The sequence below is a fragment of the Paroedura picta genome, chromosome 11 (genome assembly GCF_049243985.1).
Source record: "Paroedura picta isolate Pp20150507F chromosome 11, Ppicta_v3.0, whole genome shotgun sequence".
NCBI lineage: Eukaryota > Metazoa > Chordata > Lepidosauria > Squamata > Gekkonidae > Paroedura > Paroedura picta.
The window spans coordinates 7,081,029-7,098,393 of NC_135379.1; the positions used below are offsets into that span (position 1 = coordinate 7,081,029).

At 45.4% G+C, this 17,365-nt stretch overlaps 1 protein-coding gene across 3 annotated transcripts in view; it reads right to left on the minus strand.

The window, feature by feature from the left end:
• LMBR1 (limb development membrane protein 1) overlaps positions 1-3,924 on the minus strand; it is a 49,268-nt gene extending 45,344 nt beyond the window's left edge. For 2 of the 3 annotated variants that reach the window (XM_077304399.1, XM_077304398.1), the window contains exon 1: positions 3,557-3,924. Coding sequence is in view for 1 of the 3 variants with exons in the window: in XM_077304397.1 (XP_077160512.1) it covers positions 3,557-3,619 (63 nt within the window). In the remaining 2 variants the exon portion in view is untranslated. The remainder of the gene's footprint in view (positions 1-3,556) is intronic. The other variant, XM_077304397.1, reaches the window with a different exon arrangement.
• Between the last annotated feature and the right edge of the window lie 13,441 nt (positions 3,925-17,365).

Genomic DNA, 17,365 nt, shown 5'->3' on the forward strand with positions numbered 1-17,365 from the left:
CCCAGGGTTTCACAAAACCCTGGCTGAGAAAGCCTGCTCTAATCACAAGTTGTCTTGGTAGCAACCCCCTTGCTCCCCTCTCCTCCGGTACAAGAGAGATTAATGATTCTGACAACCTTGAAGCTCATGGGGAAATCTAAAAAGAGCTTTCTGATTAAATAGAACCGCAGCCCGCATCTCTCCCACATTCTGCTATCACCAAAAACACAATGTACTCTATTTGTTTTACTGCTGTTATCCAAGACAATGAACCAGTGTGCACTTCCTCCAGTCCTAATTCATTTCAGCTCTTCTTGCCAAGGCCATTAAGGTGCAAAGAAGAAAGAGCGGCCGATCGGCATTGTGGAATGGGCCTTAGGATGCAGGGCATGAAGCACGCATTCCTCAACTCCAGTCCCCTGCCTTCCCCAAGTATCCCGTGCTAATCAAGGAAGGAAAAGTAAAGTTGCTTCACTTCTGTACCGTTGCATAGTTCAAATTCAAGGCTGAAGGGGCAGCATCTGCTCATCCAGTCTGTGCGACTGTGCTAGAATGCCAAATTTCAGAGTTTGGTGAGCAGGAAGCCACTCATCTTGCCCCCAAAGCTCCACAGCATCATAGTACTGTACAGCAGGGGTAGTCAACTTGTGGTTCTCCAGATGTTCATGGCCTACAATTCCCATGAGTCCCTGCCAGTGGCAGGGACTCATGGGAATTGTAGTTCATGAACATCTGGAGGACCACAGGTTGACTACCCCTGCTGTACAGTGAAGGAGAATTTCCCAATCATTTATTGTCTTTCCCTTTCTGCCCCCCTCCATGGCCCCCAAAGCTGTAATTACCAATTAAGACGCATCAAGATCATAGTTCAGCAGGCATCTGAGTTCTGGGAATCAAGCATCCAGATGCCTGCCAAACCATTCACTCACTTGGGTTTCCTCTGATTTTACATGCAATGTTCCAGCACTGGAGCACACAGTCTTTTTCACTGAAGAGAATCGACTGTTATTATAAAGACCATGTTTTACCTTCAGTAAAAATTATCCCAGCCGGGTTCACCATGGCACTTGTCAGAACTGTGTGCTGGTCGTTCCACCCGAAAAGCAAGCAGAGGGAGAATAGTCGTCTCATGTAAGAAGCAGGGGGAAATACCCTTGATCAAAAGCCTAATCAGCAAAAATAAATCTATTTTCCATGGCACCTTTGAATGTTCTGTATGCTCTATTCAGCTTATTCTGCATGTTATTGAGGGAACCTGAGGGAACTTCTACCTTGGCTTTGGTATAGAAAACTACCATACTCAACTAGAAATGATACAAACCAAGATCGGGCAACCAGTATGCCAAAGCTTCTCTCCCACTATGCACAGCCATCTCATAGCATTTCATATATGTAAGGAAGCTTTGGCAAAGGAACATACCTTAGATCAGGGGTAGTCAACCTGTGGTCATCCAGATGTTCATGGACTACAATTCCCATGAGAATTGTAGTCCATGAAGATCTGTAGGACCACAGGTTGACTACCCCTGCCTTAGATAGCTGAACGCATTCCATGCGTCATACCCTAGTATGACGCATACCCTAGTAGTAGTCAGCATCAAACCATGTACTAATGGTTTTTAATTTGTCATATGTTGCCACACAATACAGAGGCTAAACATTTTTGACCTAAATGATGTGTGCTACCTTTGTATAATTTCCTTCTTTAAACAGTTCAGGGCAGCATAAGCAGGACCATTTTAAGAGCCTGGCTCATGGTCATACAACAAGCTTTGTAGATTATCTTGGGTGGATCCCCTTGTCCAACTCTAATGCCTTGTGCACATCACCACACCCACTCTTATAGCAAAAGTCCAACAAGTGGGATATAAAGGGAATGAGATACTACTCTCCCACTCTAGAGGCAAGGCCAGCCCTGCTGTTAGGGGCACACTGATCGTTAATGGTCATTGGCAGTTTTTTGTGTCATTGTCACATCGAATTTAGGGCGATCCCATAGGGTTTCATGGCAAAAGAAAAACAGAGGAGGGTTGCCGGGTCCAGCTTAAGGGCCTGTAGCACCAGAACCAGTTTAAGGATTCACAGTCCTTTAAAGGTAAAAGGTAAAGGTATCCCCTGTGCAAGCACCGAGTCATGTCTGACCCTTGGGGTAACGCCCTCTAGCGTTTTCATGGCAGACTCAATACGGGGTGGTTTGCCAGTGCCTTCCCCAGTCATTACCGTTTACCCCCCAGCAAGCTGGGTACTCATTTTACCGACCTCGGAAGGATGGAAGGCTGAGTCAACCTTGAGCCGGCTGCTGGGATTGAACTCCCAACCTCATGGGCAAAGCTTTCAGGCGGCTGCCTTACCACTCTGCGCCACAAGAGGCTCTTCTCACAGTCCTTTAGCAGAGCACAATGGATGCTGTTACTTATTCTGCAGGTAACTATGGGAGACCCCCTCCCCAAGATAGCTGGAACTTAGGAAGTAACTGACAGCTTCACTGTGCTGAAAACAGGTCTCGAACTCTGGTGGGACATGCAAGCACAATGCCCCAATATCTAGGGGTCTTCTGTACTTATGCAGCTTATAGTTGACACGCATGTTCAACTAGCAATGCACATGCTCAGTTATTACCAGAGCATGTTTACTGCCCCTTTTTTCCATTCTTACTGTTCCTAAGTATGAAGACCCCCTAACAATCAGTGTGAAGTCACCCTAACTATACAGCACAAGACCTCAAGCATGTCCTACATGTGCAACTAGGATAAATCATTTCTGGCCACTGCCAGCCTCTGTATGTTGATCTTGGATTTCCTTGAAAAAAAAAAAAAACTCAAGTGACTTGGGTCTACTCTTATTTACAATCCCATGCACGTCTATTCAGAAGTGCTCCACAGCTCTCCCTCCTCACAGGTACACGTGCATCAAACTACACACCCTTATGAGAAGACAACTTGACCACTGATTCCTGCAGTAGCCAGCACATATTTTTACAAAAATGGTTATCACTTCATCCTGCTTTTTTTTTTTAAGAGCCTTTTTTGCCAGTACACCAAGACCCAGCTTGGTGCAGCGGTTAAGACTGGCGGCCTCTGATCTGGAGAGCCGGGTTCGATTCCCCACTCCTTCTCCACAAGACAGGTGACTTTGGGCTAGTCACTGTCCTGTTAGAGCTGCTCTCCCAGGGCAGGTCTACCTGAACTCTCCCAGCCCCACCTACTGCGTGGAGAGGAAGGGAAGTCGACGGGCAAGCTGCTTTCACACTCCTCCGGGTAGCAAAAAGCAGGGTACAAAGCCCCAACTCTTCTTCTAGGCAGCCCTGCCTATGCACAGGTGGAGCCAAACTGCAGCTCTCCAAGAGACCCTGGACTACAATGACCATGAGGCCCTGCTGTGCCACCAGGCAGGCAGGGGCTCGTGGTCACGGCAGTCCAGAGGCCCCTGGCGCGCCTCAGCGCGGCCCCCTGCCCCCAAGGCCTCCTGGCGAGTCAGCGCGCAGACGGGGCGTCCTGAGGAGGAGGCGGCGCTTCGACGAGCAGACCCCGCGGGGGCGAAGGGGCCGGGGCAGGAGAGGCGGGAGGCGGCTACGCACCGTGTACTCCCGCACTTGGCTGTGGAAGTTCTGCTCGCGGATGGAAACCTCGTCAGCGTCCATCCTCCCGCCGCCGCCTCCGCCGCCGCCTCCTCCTCGCAGCGCCCTCAGGCAATGGCGGCCGCCCCGCTTCCTCCTGCCTCCCAGGCGGGCGGGGGACCATGGCCGGCCGCCCCTTCACGCCCACCTCCCCCGGCGGCCGCGGGGGGAAGGCGGGCGGGCCGGGCTGAGGGGAGCAGCAGCAGCAGCAGCGCCGCGGATCACAACAACAGGCGCCTCGCCTCTGCGGTTGAAGGGGGCGGGCCGGCCAGGCGCGGCCTCTGGGTAGGGAGGCCCTGCGCCCGGAGCATGCGCGGTTCCGGCAAGAGGCGCGCGCGGCGGGTCTCCATGAGCACGGCGCTCGAGGAGGCGGGGTGGTGGGCAGGGGCGTGGCCGCTCTTCGCGACCCGAGCCAATCCTGCGCTTGCGCTTGAAGGAGGGGGCGGGGTTACAAGGCTGAGAAACCAGGTCGCTGAGGGGAGGGCGCGGGGGGTTGCCAGTCCCCCGGTGGGGCCTGGTCTCTCCCGGTTCCCCTTGGGTGCATGCAGGCCGTCCCAGGTTCAATCCCTGGCAACTCTGGTTTCAAAACAACTGACCAGATAAAAGACCTTGGCCTGAGACCCTGAAGGAAGACTGGACAATTCTGATTCTAAGGCAACAACAGTCTATGGGAGCTGCATCTGTTCCCAGTTTGTGTGGGGCAGTTAAAGTCCTGGGTTCAAATTCTACTTTGCTATGAAGCTTGACGGGAAGTAACCTACCTCCCAGGGTTGTTATGAGAATAAACAGAAGAAGGAATTATGAACATTGTTCTAAACCAGCTTGATATAGTCTTTAAGAGTGGTGGACTAGAGAACTGGATTCGAGTCCCTATAATTCAAAATTATTACCCTGATGTTCTTTATAACTCAGAAAACATTATAAGTTATAGATAAAAAGACTCCTCCACCTACCACTTCCCATCAGTAGTAGGTAAATTTGTACTGACCAAATGCTGGCAGGGGCTCATGGGAATTGTAGTCCATGGACATCTGGAGGGCCGCCGTTTGACTACCCCTGCCCTATAGGATCACCTCAGGGCACTTTACCATTTTTAGTTTCCCTTTGACAAATTCACAAAAATACAGATAGAAAATATTGAGTTGGTTCCAAACAGTTTTTCTGTTGGTGAACAAGGAAGGAGGGTCCTCTTGGACCTTTAAAAGGTGTATTCTGAGGATCATGGGACTTGAATGTACAAAAGTTATTTGGGACAGGAGCTTTACTAGGGTGGAGAATTAGGCAAGATTGAAGCCGTCAGGATCCAACTCACTGAAATCAAGCTGGTGATTCTAATCTAATTGAAAACCAAAGCTCTGTTCGTATTTTTTAACATTGTTTTTGATTTATCTTATGGAGATTTACATTGAAGGATTTACGAGTGCTTGGCTTGAGGAAGGGAGGGGCTGGCAAAGCCCTTTTGTATAGCAGCCCTCAAAAACTTGTATAGCAGCCCTCAGAAACTTAGAGGTAGCCCACTCAAACACTGCTTTTCCTGGAAGATCTGCCGCAGCTCTTTGAGTCATTTACTCCAATGCTTGCTGGGTAAAAAAAAATACTTAAAACTGGAAATCAGGAAGTCACACATTAAGCTACAATGAGAAGAATAGGATTTTAAAGGGACATTACTCTTTTATTATTGCTGTTGGAAAATTTGCTGCTATTCATAGGTCTTACCAATTGCCTTCATCCAGTCTTGGGTATATTTATTGCTCAGTTACTTACACATCTTGACTCTAATTAGCCCTTCCTAGCAATACCCCTCTACCTCAGCCTTTCTCAACTTTTTTACCTTTGAGAAACCCCGGAAACATTCTCCAGGCTTTGAGAATCTCCAGAAGTGGTGTCATCCTGCAGAATATGGTTGGGAAACAGAGCTGTGGACAAGCCCACCCAGGCCCCACCATGGGCCCCACCCCCTCCAGGTCCATCACTGGCAGTTTTGGGTGGGTGAGTCAATATGACCATATATAGTTATATCAGCTGATAAATGTTTAACACATTTTAAAAGTATATTAAAAAATTAACTCCAACCCATTCAATAAATTTTTCTAGGGCCTTCGGGAAACCCCGGTTGAGAAAGTTTGCTCTACCTATATGTAAGGGTTGGTAACTTCTGTTTCAATGTATCTCAAGAAATGTATGTGCACAGGAAAGTTTATACCCAGAATAATACTTTGTTGGTCTTAAAAGTGCCACAGGACTCACACTTTGTTCTGGTGCTTCAGGCCAACACGGCTACCCACCTGAATCTCTTTCGGCTGGCATCATTATTTATATATTTATTATCTGCAAGATGTCTTACAAGGACCATCCAGGTGATAATAGCAATCTTTTCTCCAGCTGCTCTCTGGAGTCAAACCCTGCTTTCAGTTCCCATTCCTCATGGGCACCCGGGTGGGTGAAACATGCACCAGCAAACATCTAGATTTGTAACAAGTTTTCCAAAGTGGTGTGGTGGGTTTCAGGGGTGTTCTGGATTTCTTCTTCACAGCCTTTCACCTGTTCTCCATCAATAACATTATCCACAGAAATCTATTATATAAATCTGCCATGACATCCTTTGGAAAGTGCAAAGGAGAATGATCTTAGGAAGCACAGCCACTGTGAATTACCAGGCAGATCCATGGAAAACATTTGAATTTATGAGCTTAGGGTATTTCTTGACGTGTTTTTAATGTAGGAATATAGATTTTTCCGCTCGAGCAATTCTGGGAAGTGTTCGTTTTGATTCACTTTACTTCCCCGGTTATTGAATCGAACACTTCACAGTTCGTGGAGGGCTGAATTTGTGTACTGGTTTTATTTCAAGTTAATTGATGAGCTTTAATCTCAGTCTGCGCATTCTTTCTATTTTTCCCCTTTCTTGTTATAGCTCAGTATATTATCATATTCTCTGGGTACCACGCTTCCTATGATGTACAGATAATCCTCAATTAGGTGTTTAGTGTACTTCCCCTCCTCTTGTTTCAAATATTTTTAGCGGTGTGCTACACGCTGTGAAGACAGTGAAATAATACACTCTGTGTAAAATTTCCAGTTCTTCAATTGGCCCTTCTAGCTATACCTGTAAATGAAGCTTGAACTGCAGAAATGTTACGGCCCAGAGATAAACATCAGGATAAACATCAGGCCGTTGGCCTACCCAGATTTGTCTAGAAGAGTAGAGTTTTTTCTGGGTATCCATAAAATGAACAGCACAGTGGCATACAAACTATGACACACAGTGCAATCCCATACTGAGTTGCTCCAAGCTAAAGTCTCTGAAATCACTGAATTAACTCTTCATAGTAACGGAAAGGAGTCGCTTCAGGTTGGGTGCATAGAAATCCATGGGTTGGAATAGATACCTCCAGGAGTCAGCATGTTTTATAAACATGGAGAATTGCCTTCAAATCACAACTGACTCATGGTGACCCCTTCTGTGAGGTGCTCAGCGCAAGAGAGGAGCAAGATGGTTTGTGATTGCTACCTTCTGCATAGCAACCACAGTCTTGGTTGTCTTCCATCTAAGTACTGGCCATGTATGCCCCCCAAAGGACATTAAGATAGAGCCAACAAAACCTCTTTAAGGTCCCCAGACTCCTGGAGATCAAACTGGCCTCAAGCAGAGCCAGGGTCTTTTTGGCAGTGGCTATGGCCTGGTGGAACTATTACATCTGTAGGTCCAGTAAGGACGCTGACACTTCAGCTCCATGCAGAGAGAACTTTTATTAACAAGGAGGAAAACTGAACAACAACAGGGAGAACACTCCGGCTTTATACACATCTCCAGCTACTTCAAGCCACGCCCCCTTAGACACACTATTGGTTGTGAACGCACTCTTACGATTGGCTACTAAACACACTTTGCCAATTGGCTGCTTGCAAGATTCTAGCGAATCACAATTGGGGACCGAAGAGTCACGTCCTGGCACAAGCTCGGATGCATGAACTCTTGCATGGACAAATATCTACATGCATAACAGGAATGCTCTTCCAAAGGACATCAGAGCCCTGCAGGACTTCCATGGGGCTTCTAAAACAGAGTGGTTCCACCAGGCCTGTGGTTGAGGCCTAAAACCACTGCTGAACTGGGCTGGCCTCCCTCTCAAAGCCCCTATTCAACATCATCCGAGGCCAGTAAAACTATGTTTCATTATGATGTACCTCGCTCTGAGTCCGAAGAGAAAGGGTGGGTAACTAATACAGTAAATAATTATAACAGATAATAATATCAAGGGCTGACCCAGCTTAGCATCCCAACTCTGGTGATACAGCGAGCACCACCAGAAGACAATCAATTTGGCACAAGCCACAGCTACAAATGTGGGACTTCTCATGCACCCCACAAAATCAGGCGAGTGCCATGTGCTGTATACAGTCCTGACGTCATACACCGATCACCAACAAACACATTAATTTTTAAGCACATGAAACTATTCACTGCCTCAGTCCTCCAAGGAAGAATTATCTCCCGATGATACATAAAGACGACCAAATAGGAAACATCTTAAATTTATATCAAATTATAATTGAGTTATTCACGGCTCGCCTAATTATGTGCATTAAATGTTATTTATAGGGTGATAATTTCAAAGTCTCATATTTTGCAGGCAGCCGCTGTAGAGGTAATTGCGTTTTAAGTTGAGAAAGACAGATTAATCAATCTTGGGTCTCTTTTCAAGAAGAATGACTGCCACCATCAGTAAAGCGCCTGTCATTCATGCTTCGGCGGTGTACTCATGTGCCAAAATGGCAGAGTTGGCATGGATAACACCTATAACACATGCCTGAGTGTCTGTGCAGGAGGGTGGCCAGCTGCCTGTGGGAAAGGGTCCTGCCACTTTAAGAGAGGGCAGTTTCACCAGGTGATGACATTCTCCTGCAGGCCATGAAAAGCTTCATCTGTTCATTCCCGCAAACTACACCTCTATTAATAGAGTTTCTAGAGAGGAAGGAGCTCAGCGGGGTACAATACCATAGAGCAGGGGTGGCCAGATTGTGGCTCTCCAGATATCCAAATACTACAATTCCCATGAGCCCTGCTGATTCATAGTGCATCAATAGAATACCCATCGGAGCAGCTGGATTTAGAGCCAGAACCAGTAAAAGAACTCTCAGGGGATGAAGGTTGCTCATTCTGGCAGGGGGCAAAGGGACAGAAATAAGTTTGTCTCCATGATCTCCTGAGCCAGCAGAGCATCGAAGTTTAAAGGAGAAATTGGCAATTAAAAAGAGATGAAGGAGTGTTCGGTTGTCAGCACAGCATTATTCAGCCATGGCTTCTGATACAGAGTGGATGCAGGACCAAGGACTTGGTGAGACAAAACAGCTGGGTTTCAGCCATGTCAGCTAATTAGACTGATAAAAGGGAGACACAGAGGAGAGAGCTAATTTGTGGGAGCCTGGGGAAGGCAGTGCCTAGAAGTACAGCAGCAAGGAATCTCTTGGATGGTGACAATCCCAGTTAATAGATAGAATTAGTTAAAAAAAATCAGTTTAAAATTCCAAAATATACTCCACATAGGAGAAGCTGTGGAAGGTCATCACTAGTATCTTTTACTTTCTGTGGCTTTTAGCTCATTCCATGAAGCAAAAGCTGTTTTCATCTATCAGACCACTGCTCCCATCCAAAAACTGCTGCACATGTGAGCAATCTACTCTAGCAGAAGAGCAGCTGATTCACCTGAAATCCCTCCTTCCCTTCTGGTCTCCCTGTCTCATAACAGATATTGCAGATCTAGGGAAAGTGGAGAGGAGGGCAATCAAAATGATTGATGAAGGAACTGCAGAAACCTTCTATGAAGAAAGTTGAATGAGACTAGGGCTTTTCCATTTAGAAATAAGGAAACCTGAGGGAGACATGATAGAAGTTTGAGCCATTATGCAGAGGGTAGAGTAACACCCAATTAAGCTGGTGGGAAACAGATTTAGGATGGACAAAACGAACTATTTGTACACCCAGCATGTAAATGAATTGCAGAATTACCGTAGTTGTTGGGGGGAAATATAGCCATAGCCGTGAGCATTATAAGGAGATTCAGCAGATCCACAGAAGATACGTCCATCAGTGGTTCTCAGCCATGATGACTGAAGGGAACATCCATATGCAGAATAAGCAAGCTACTGAATACCAGCCTTAAAGGACTGCATCAGGCCTTCTATATTGATCCTCCAGGAGCAACTAGTCGGCTTCTGTGTGAAACAGGATGATGGACTAGATCAGGGGTAGTCAAACTGTTGCCCTCCAGATGTCCATGGACTATAATTCCCAGGAGCCCCTGCCAGTGAATGCTGGCAGGGGCTTCTGGAAATTGTAGTCCATGGACATCTGGAGGGCCGCAGTTTGACTACCCCTGGACTAGATGGACCACTGGTCTAACAGGTCTTCTCTTCTGTCCTGGGCAACCTTCAGGAAAGGGAAGAAAAAAATTCATAATGACTTTGCCGCTCTAAGAGTCAAAAGAGCTGTGACAAGGAGCACAGGTATGCCACCGTCCCATGCAGTTATTCCATGCATAGTGCGCATCATGTTTTAATGCACTTACCCCGTGCACAGGCATATCTGCATATAGAACTAAGATATCCTATAGCATTAATAGTCCAGCAAAGCACCTGTCAGGATCCCCAGTTGCTGATGTGGCAGTGGTACATGAAAATGGGCCAACCTGCAGCGTGGGGAGAGTATTTCAGCACGGTAGAATGATGGGCTTTACCTGTGGTCAATATAGAGTCGGTTTCAGGCCCAAAGTTAGACTGGGCTTTTAAGTGGGTCGTTCAGTACTGACAATATGATGCTGAGCAAAGAATCCCACAATTTAACTAAAACATTTTTTCCCCCACGGGTTTTAACATAATCACTTTTTGCCATTTTCTCTTTGACAATAAGCCAGGCAGTTTTTATTAAAGACATTTTCCCCAAAATGCTAGAAATCCTTAAGGGTTGTAAATCACCTTAATTCTTACAATTAATAGAGGCGAGATTTATTCTTAAATCATGAAATGTTCTTTTCTAATTAAATTCAAATGAGTTTAATACCTCTCCAAAGTGTTCAGATAATCAGTAATCCCTTTTTTTGGACTTTAACATCCTTGATCCCTGTCAATAATTAGATTGGGTGGCTTATAAAGCACAATGCTTGGCATTTTTTAAAATCTTTATCTTCCTCTTCTGTCTCATTAACAAAAATGAATAGGTTCGCACTTCTGGCAGAGCAAAGCTTGGGAATACAATGTTGCTCAAGGACAGGACAAATAAATTTCAGTGATATTGGATTCATCTTCCTGTCCTCTGTGGAATAATCACAGAGGTGGGTAGGCTACAGACTTCTGAAATATATATATGTATTCCTTAGCCAGAAAACCTAAATTCTATTCATCAGGATAAATGATGCAAAAGTTACAATGGAAGTCATTTTCAGAATGTATTCCAAAATGTTCAACTTCTTGAGACCCAGTTTGGTGTCATGGTTAAGTGGTGGCCTCTAGTCTGGAGAAACAAGTTTGATTTCCCTGCTCCTCCACATACAGCCAGCTGGGTGACCTTGGGCCAATCACAGCTCTCTCAGAGCTCTCTCAGCCCCACCTACCTCACAGGGTACCTGCTATGCGGAGAGGAAAAGGAGGCGATTGTAATCCTCCAGGTAGTAAGAAGAGGGATCCAATCCAATACTTCCCAATCTGTGGATCAGGACCTTGATGGAATATGCAAGATCTGTATTGTGAATGATTCAAAACCATATGAGGAATATCCAGCAGGTGGGATTAGAGGAGATCTGTGAGTTTCCTAAAATCTTAGGCAGGATCAGAGGAAGAGTTAGTTTTTATACCCAGCTTTTCACTACCCAAAGGCATCTCAAAGCAGCTCTCAATCACCTTCCTCTCCCCACAACGGACACCCTATGAGGAAGGTGAGGCTGAGAGAAGCCGCTTTGTAAGAACAGCTTCTATCAGAGCTGTGACTAGCCCAAGGTCACCCAGCTGGCTAAAAGTAGAGGAACGAGGAATCAAACCTGGCTCGCCAGATTAGAAGCCACCACAGTTAACCACTACACTAAGCTAGAGGAGGAGAGGGTGGTCAGAGGTTGGAATCTAACCTCCATATATAAAGGCTGTGATATGAGAATACCACTTGCTTGGAGTTCACAGTGAAAGCAGCTGGGACCTTTGTGGGATGTTTACTGGTTTCACAAGACCATCTGGTTAGCCGCTCTAGAAAATGGAACGCGGAACCAGATGGCTACCAAGGTTTTCCTGGGGTGCCAAAAAACCTTGGGCCATTCTTGGATGGGTCACCATACAAGGCAATTTGGACTTGCAGGACATCGTCTCAAAAACGGGGAATGGCTGGTCCAGTGCCCTGTTGAAGCCTGCTTGTCCCGCAGCGATCACTACATCTCCCGACCGTGAATTCCAGATTTTCAGATGTATTGATTCGGTTTTTCCGTGCCTAGTCCTCGACGGCTGCACAAAACGTTAGCGCATTTGCATTCTCTGCACAGGCATTACAGCGTCTTCTGGAAGGTACAACTTTCCGTCAGCACGCTCATGTGACTTTGCCAAAGGCAAAGGACAGGCGTGTGTGCCTCTCATTGGATCCCTCCGAAAGTAGGTCTGAATGGGAGTGTGACTCATTCCAAAGCGCTCAAAGGGAGATTGAAGGAGAAAGAGTCATCATTTAATTGTAGGCTTGCTAGGAACAGCTCAGTGGGCAGACAGGAAATCTTTAGTAGCACCCCAGAGGAAAAAAAATAGGTGTAAGATTTTGTGTAGATTATATTTTACCATTTCTGTGGTGTGCAAAGTATTTGACAATTCTTATTTTGATTCTGTTTAATTATTAGGTGCATACAGCGTGGCTTAGATTGCCCACTCAAAGAAACCTAGTTTACCCGTGCTGAAAATATCCTAAGCCTATGGATTTGACCAATGAGTCGTACTTCTGCGGGGGATTAACTGTCAAACATGCATGAGCCTTAGACTGCAGACATGATCTGCTTGATCACATCCTGATACAAACTGGTTGAATCACACATAGCAGGATAACTCAACATATTGAACGAAAAGTCAAAGAGTTGCTGTTTATTCCCTGCCTTTCACTGCCCAAGGGAGTCTCAAAGCGGCTTGTAATCCCCTTCCTCTCCCCATAATCAATATCCTGCGAGGTAGGTGAGGCTGAGAGAGGCTGACTGGCCCAAGGTCACCCAGCTGCCTGCATTTGGAGGAGCGGGGAATCCAACCAGATTAGAAGCCGCTTCTCTTAACCACTACCCCACACCATGTTTATATTTTAATCACCCCCACCAAGAATGTCCAACGGCTTCCTCTATCTTCTAAGTCAGGGGAAGTCAACCTGTGGTCGTCCAGATGTTCATGGACTACAGTTCCCATGAGCCCCTGCCAGCAAACGCTGGCAGGGGCTCATGGGAATTGTAGTCCATGAACATCTGGAGGACCACAGGTTAACTACTCCTGTTCTGACTGGACCGTTCGTACTAAAGGGTGACACCGTACAATGTCTCATGCTTTAAATATAGTTTAACACAATAGAGTAAACAAATTGATTTTAAAAGAATGATGTCTTTTCCGGGATTAATCCCTAGCAATAATGCCTAGCACTGAGAGACAGCTTGGTACCATGGCTGACGGTGGTGGCCTCTAATCTGGCGAGCCGAGTTTGATTCCCCGCTCCTCCACATGCAGCCAGCTGGGTGACCTTGGGCTAGTCACGCTCTTGATAGTGCTATTCTCACAGAGCAGTCCTGTCAGGGCTCTCTCAGCCTCACCTACCTCACTGGGGAGGTGGAGAGAGGAAGAGAAAGGTGATTGCAAGCTGCTTTGAGACTCTTTTGAGCCGTGTAAAGCAGAGTATAAAACCAACATTTCTTCTTTTTCACTCCATATACACCAGCTGGCCTCTGAACATCACATCCTTCTAAAACTTCCGGTTGCAGGTCACATCCATCACGGAGGCAACAGCGATTTTGCATGATCTCAGTTTAATCTACATATGTTTACTGAGAGATGCAATTTAATTGGGAGGGTCTAACCCTGCTGCCTATTAAGTGATTGCTGCTTCCATATTTCTCTTGAGAAAGATGCTTGAAGGGTATTGGGCATCTCCCCAGAAAAGAGAAGTCTCCTCTTAACTCACAGGAAACATTTATACTGCTGCCTGGAGAGAGTTATGAGCACAGGTAAGGTCATTAAAACTGAGAAACTGCATTTATATGTAAATATGTGAGCCACATTAACAGAAGCATTATGCTAATTATTTCTCTGCGACAGTACTAACCTACTTTGCCGGAAATATGTATCGGCACCGAAATGTTCTATGTAATCTGCCGTTCCAATTAAAACGCTTGTTCAGATGTATCTCTGGCTGGATCTGTCGGGCTAGACTACTAATCTAGTTATAGCCCCCAAAGGCCTAAAGAGAAAAGGCAGGCCAGGGAGGGAACATGAACCAGCCACTGCTTTTCTCTACTGCTATGTAAAGGATGAGTGTGCTCAACTCACTGTTTTCTCAGCTGGTGGAGGGAGGAAGCCTTCACTCACCCGGGATCTGATCCATTCCTGGAACATGGTCACCCATCTTACATGAATCAGACCAATGGTCCATCTAGTCCACCACCCAGTCCCACACCATGGCCTACCAGTTACTCCAGACAACAACAGGCCAACAACAGGACATAGAGGCCTTTTCGTGATAAGAAAATAAAGAGACCTCCTAGATCAGACCAATAGTCCATCTGGTCTAGCATCTTGCCTCACACAGTGGCCAATTGGTTCCTCTGGAGGGCCACCAGCAGGGCATAGAGGCTGAGGCCTTCTCCTGATAAGAACATCAGAAGAGCCCTGCTGGATCAGACCAGTGGTCCTAGTCCAGCATCCGGCTCCACACTACGGCCTACCAGTTAACTCCAGCAGGCCAACAACAGGGCATAGAGGTTAAGGCCATCCCCTGATGTTACCTCCTGGCACTGGGATTCAAAAGTTGATTGCTTGTTTATTGAGGTTCCCATCAGTCACCATGGCTAGTAGCCACAGACAGATCTACCCTCCATGAATCTGTCTAACCCCCTTTTAAAGCCATCTGTGGTGAAGGTGCCTTGACCTGGATAGGCCAGTCTTCTCAGATCTCAGCTGCTAAGCAGGTCAATCCTGGTTTGTATTTGGATGGGAGATCAGGAAGGAAGTTAAGGTTTGCTATGCAGTACAAGGTGCCAGCAAACCACCTCTGTTAGTCTCTTGCTTTGAAAACGCAACAGTGAAGCACTTGACAGTGCTTCATGCACACACATACACACACTTCATGCACACTATCATCTGGCAATGAATTCCACATTTTAATCACTCATGTACAGAAATATTTCCATTTGTTCATCCTGAATCTACTGCCCGGGTATCTTACATCTCCCCCAGTTAGAGAACAATTACCTTACGCCAGCCCTTTTAGACAATACATGGAACTCAGCTCAATACCTCTTTGAACTGAGCAGTGCTGTTGTCTCCTTGCTGGACCAACCTGGAAGGGAGTTCATCCTCCATGTCTGTTAGAGCAACAAGAACAAAAAAATGGCAGTACCTTCAGGTAACTGTCCGTCTTGTGTCGATCTCTGAATCCCTGCTAAGTAGTCACAGCTTTACGGTGCTGTTATGGGTTATACTGTTCTAAGCCCATTGACTTGCCAAGCTCACCAGGTTCCCCACCTGGTTTTTACTGTATGATTTTTAGTATTGAGGTCAGAGAAATTCACATGATGTCACTTCTGGGCACCTGATTCCTCCCCAGTATCTCCCATTCATTGCTATAGAAGGGATGGCGATCCTGATTTAGGATGCAACTCTCCTTAGGGTCATACTACTTGGGGTCATGGTACTTGGTAATAATTTCCTGTGTATTTTGAATAATTCCCTGTCTGTTGACATAAGCTATCAAATCGACATCTGTGATTGTATTTTGAATTAAAAACCTGGGAATGATAAGAGGCTGCTGTTGCAGCTTTTCGTGTTTTCTTCTGTCCCTTCCACTGACTTTTTCTCTTTTCCCCTTGCAATTACACCAAATCATTACTACATCCAAATTATAGGCATTCCTGGGACGTAATGGAAATGAGCAGTGACACCAAAGGCTAAATCTGGAAAGGGATGGCATTTTTTGCATGGAAAATGAAGCCATTAAGTTAACAAATATGGAGAAGGGACCGAAGGAAATAGGAAATGTCCCTTGTTAAATATTTACTACTGGAGCTCTGATGAAAACCACCCTATAAATGACAATATAATACAACTAAGTGTTCCCAAGGTTAGGTCAACTTTCAGGTTGAAGTTAAGTCTCCCTTCGTGGGAAGAATTACATTTCTTGGCATGGGCGCATTAATTATATAAATTTCATAAAGGAAATGCAAAGTCCTATAATGTGTGGCATTGATTAATGATTCCCTTCTGATTTATAGTTGTGTGTTTTTGAACTCTGATATTTAACAAGCAGCTAATTTAAAAGCTAGGCTTATGTCACATTTTTTATAATGCTTCCCATGGGCAACGTGAAAATTATTCCACGAACACTTCTACAGCCAGTCTCATGTTCACTTCTGATATTTTTTTACCTATCTTTTCTCCCCATCATCAAGATCATAATAATTGCATGGGATTAGCAAATTGTGTCTGATTCTTTCACCATTTCCTAACATATTTATTTAGTCACATTTCTATTCCACCCTGCCTTGCGGCTCAGGGCAGTTTACAATAAAAGTTTGTGGCTTACAGTTCATTGTGATGCTGGTATATTTACAGAGAACATAGTTTTAAACATAACGTTTAAATATAACTACACATGGAATCTATCAATAATTTTTAGCTTAACATTTTGAACACAATAACATTTTACAGTCGTAAACTGTGTAACGCTTAATCATTAGCTACTCAGTTGTAAGTGCTGCTTTGTTTAATGGGTGGCCAGATCAGGAGTCGCCCTCTGTATCTGTTGGGCGTTGCTGGTAGTTTGTAGTTGGGAGGTGGTTTCTGGTATATTTTTGATGGCCAAGGCTTCCCTGCACCAAACTATCTATTTAATTCCCACCCCCACCCAGCAGCCAAGGAACCCAGGAAACAAGCTTGAGGCTCCCCTCCTCCATCGCTGTCATGCTAAATGTTTTAATGTTCATCACCTTGTGGACCCTGATTAGGTGAAAAGACAGCACAGGAAGGTTTTTTAATGAACAAATATAAACAAACTCATGATTGCTGCCAAAAACAGAAGCTGAATAACTACACTGTATTCTCCTACCTGCCCTTTCCAGTTCCTATCAAGGGATATGAAATGTAGAATGTTAAGACTATGGATACATTCTACTAGTTATGGGTAGGTGAGGGGATGCTATCATTTTCAAGGGCAGTTTCGGTTTTAGCGTAGCATCTAATTTGGTCCTCTATGTTTGTAAAATAAGGTTATTAATTGCTTTGGGTTGTAGCCTACCACTCCCATTTAGCGAAGCATGGATTTTCCTGTAGCACAAGGACTTTGCTGAATTGAACAGCTGAAACCTTCTATGACTATTGCCAGGATCACTTGATTCAGTCTGATCAACTAAAAACGTCTGCAGACCTGATCTTTCAGAAAAGCAAACCAGCACAAACCTACCCGTCCTTGATGCTAACGAAACATCCTCATTAAAAATGCTAATAATAAAATTTATAGGTATTTGCCTGTGTGTCAGTAAAACACATTACGACCTTGGAATCTTT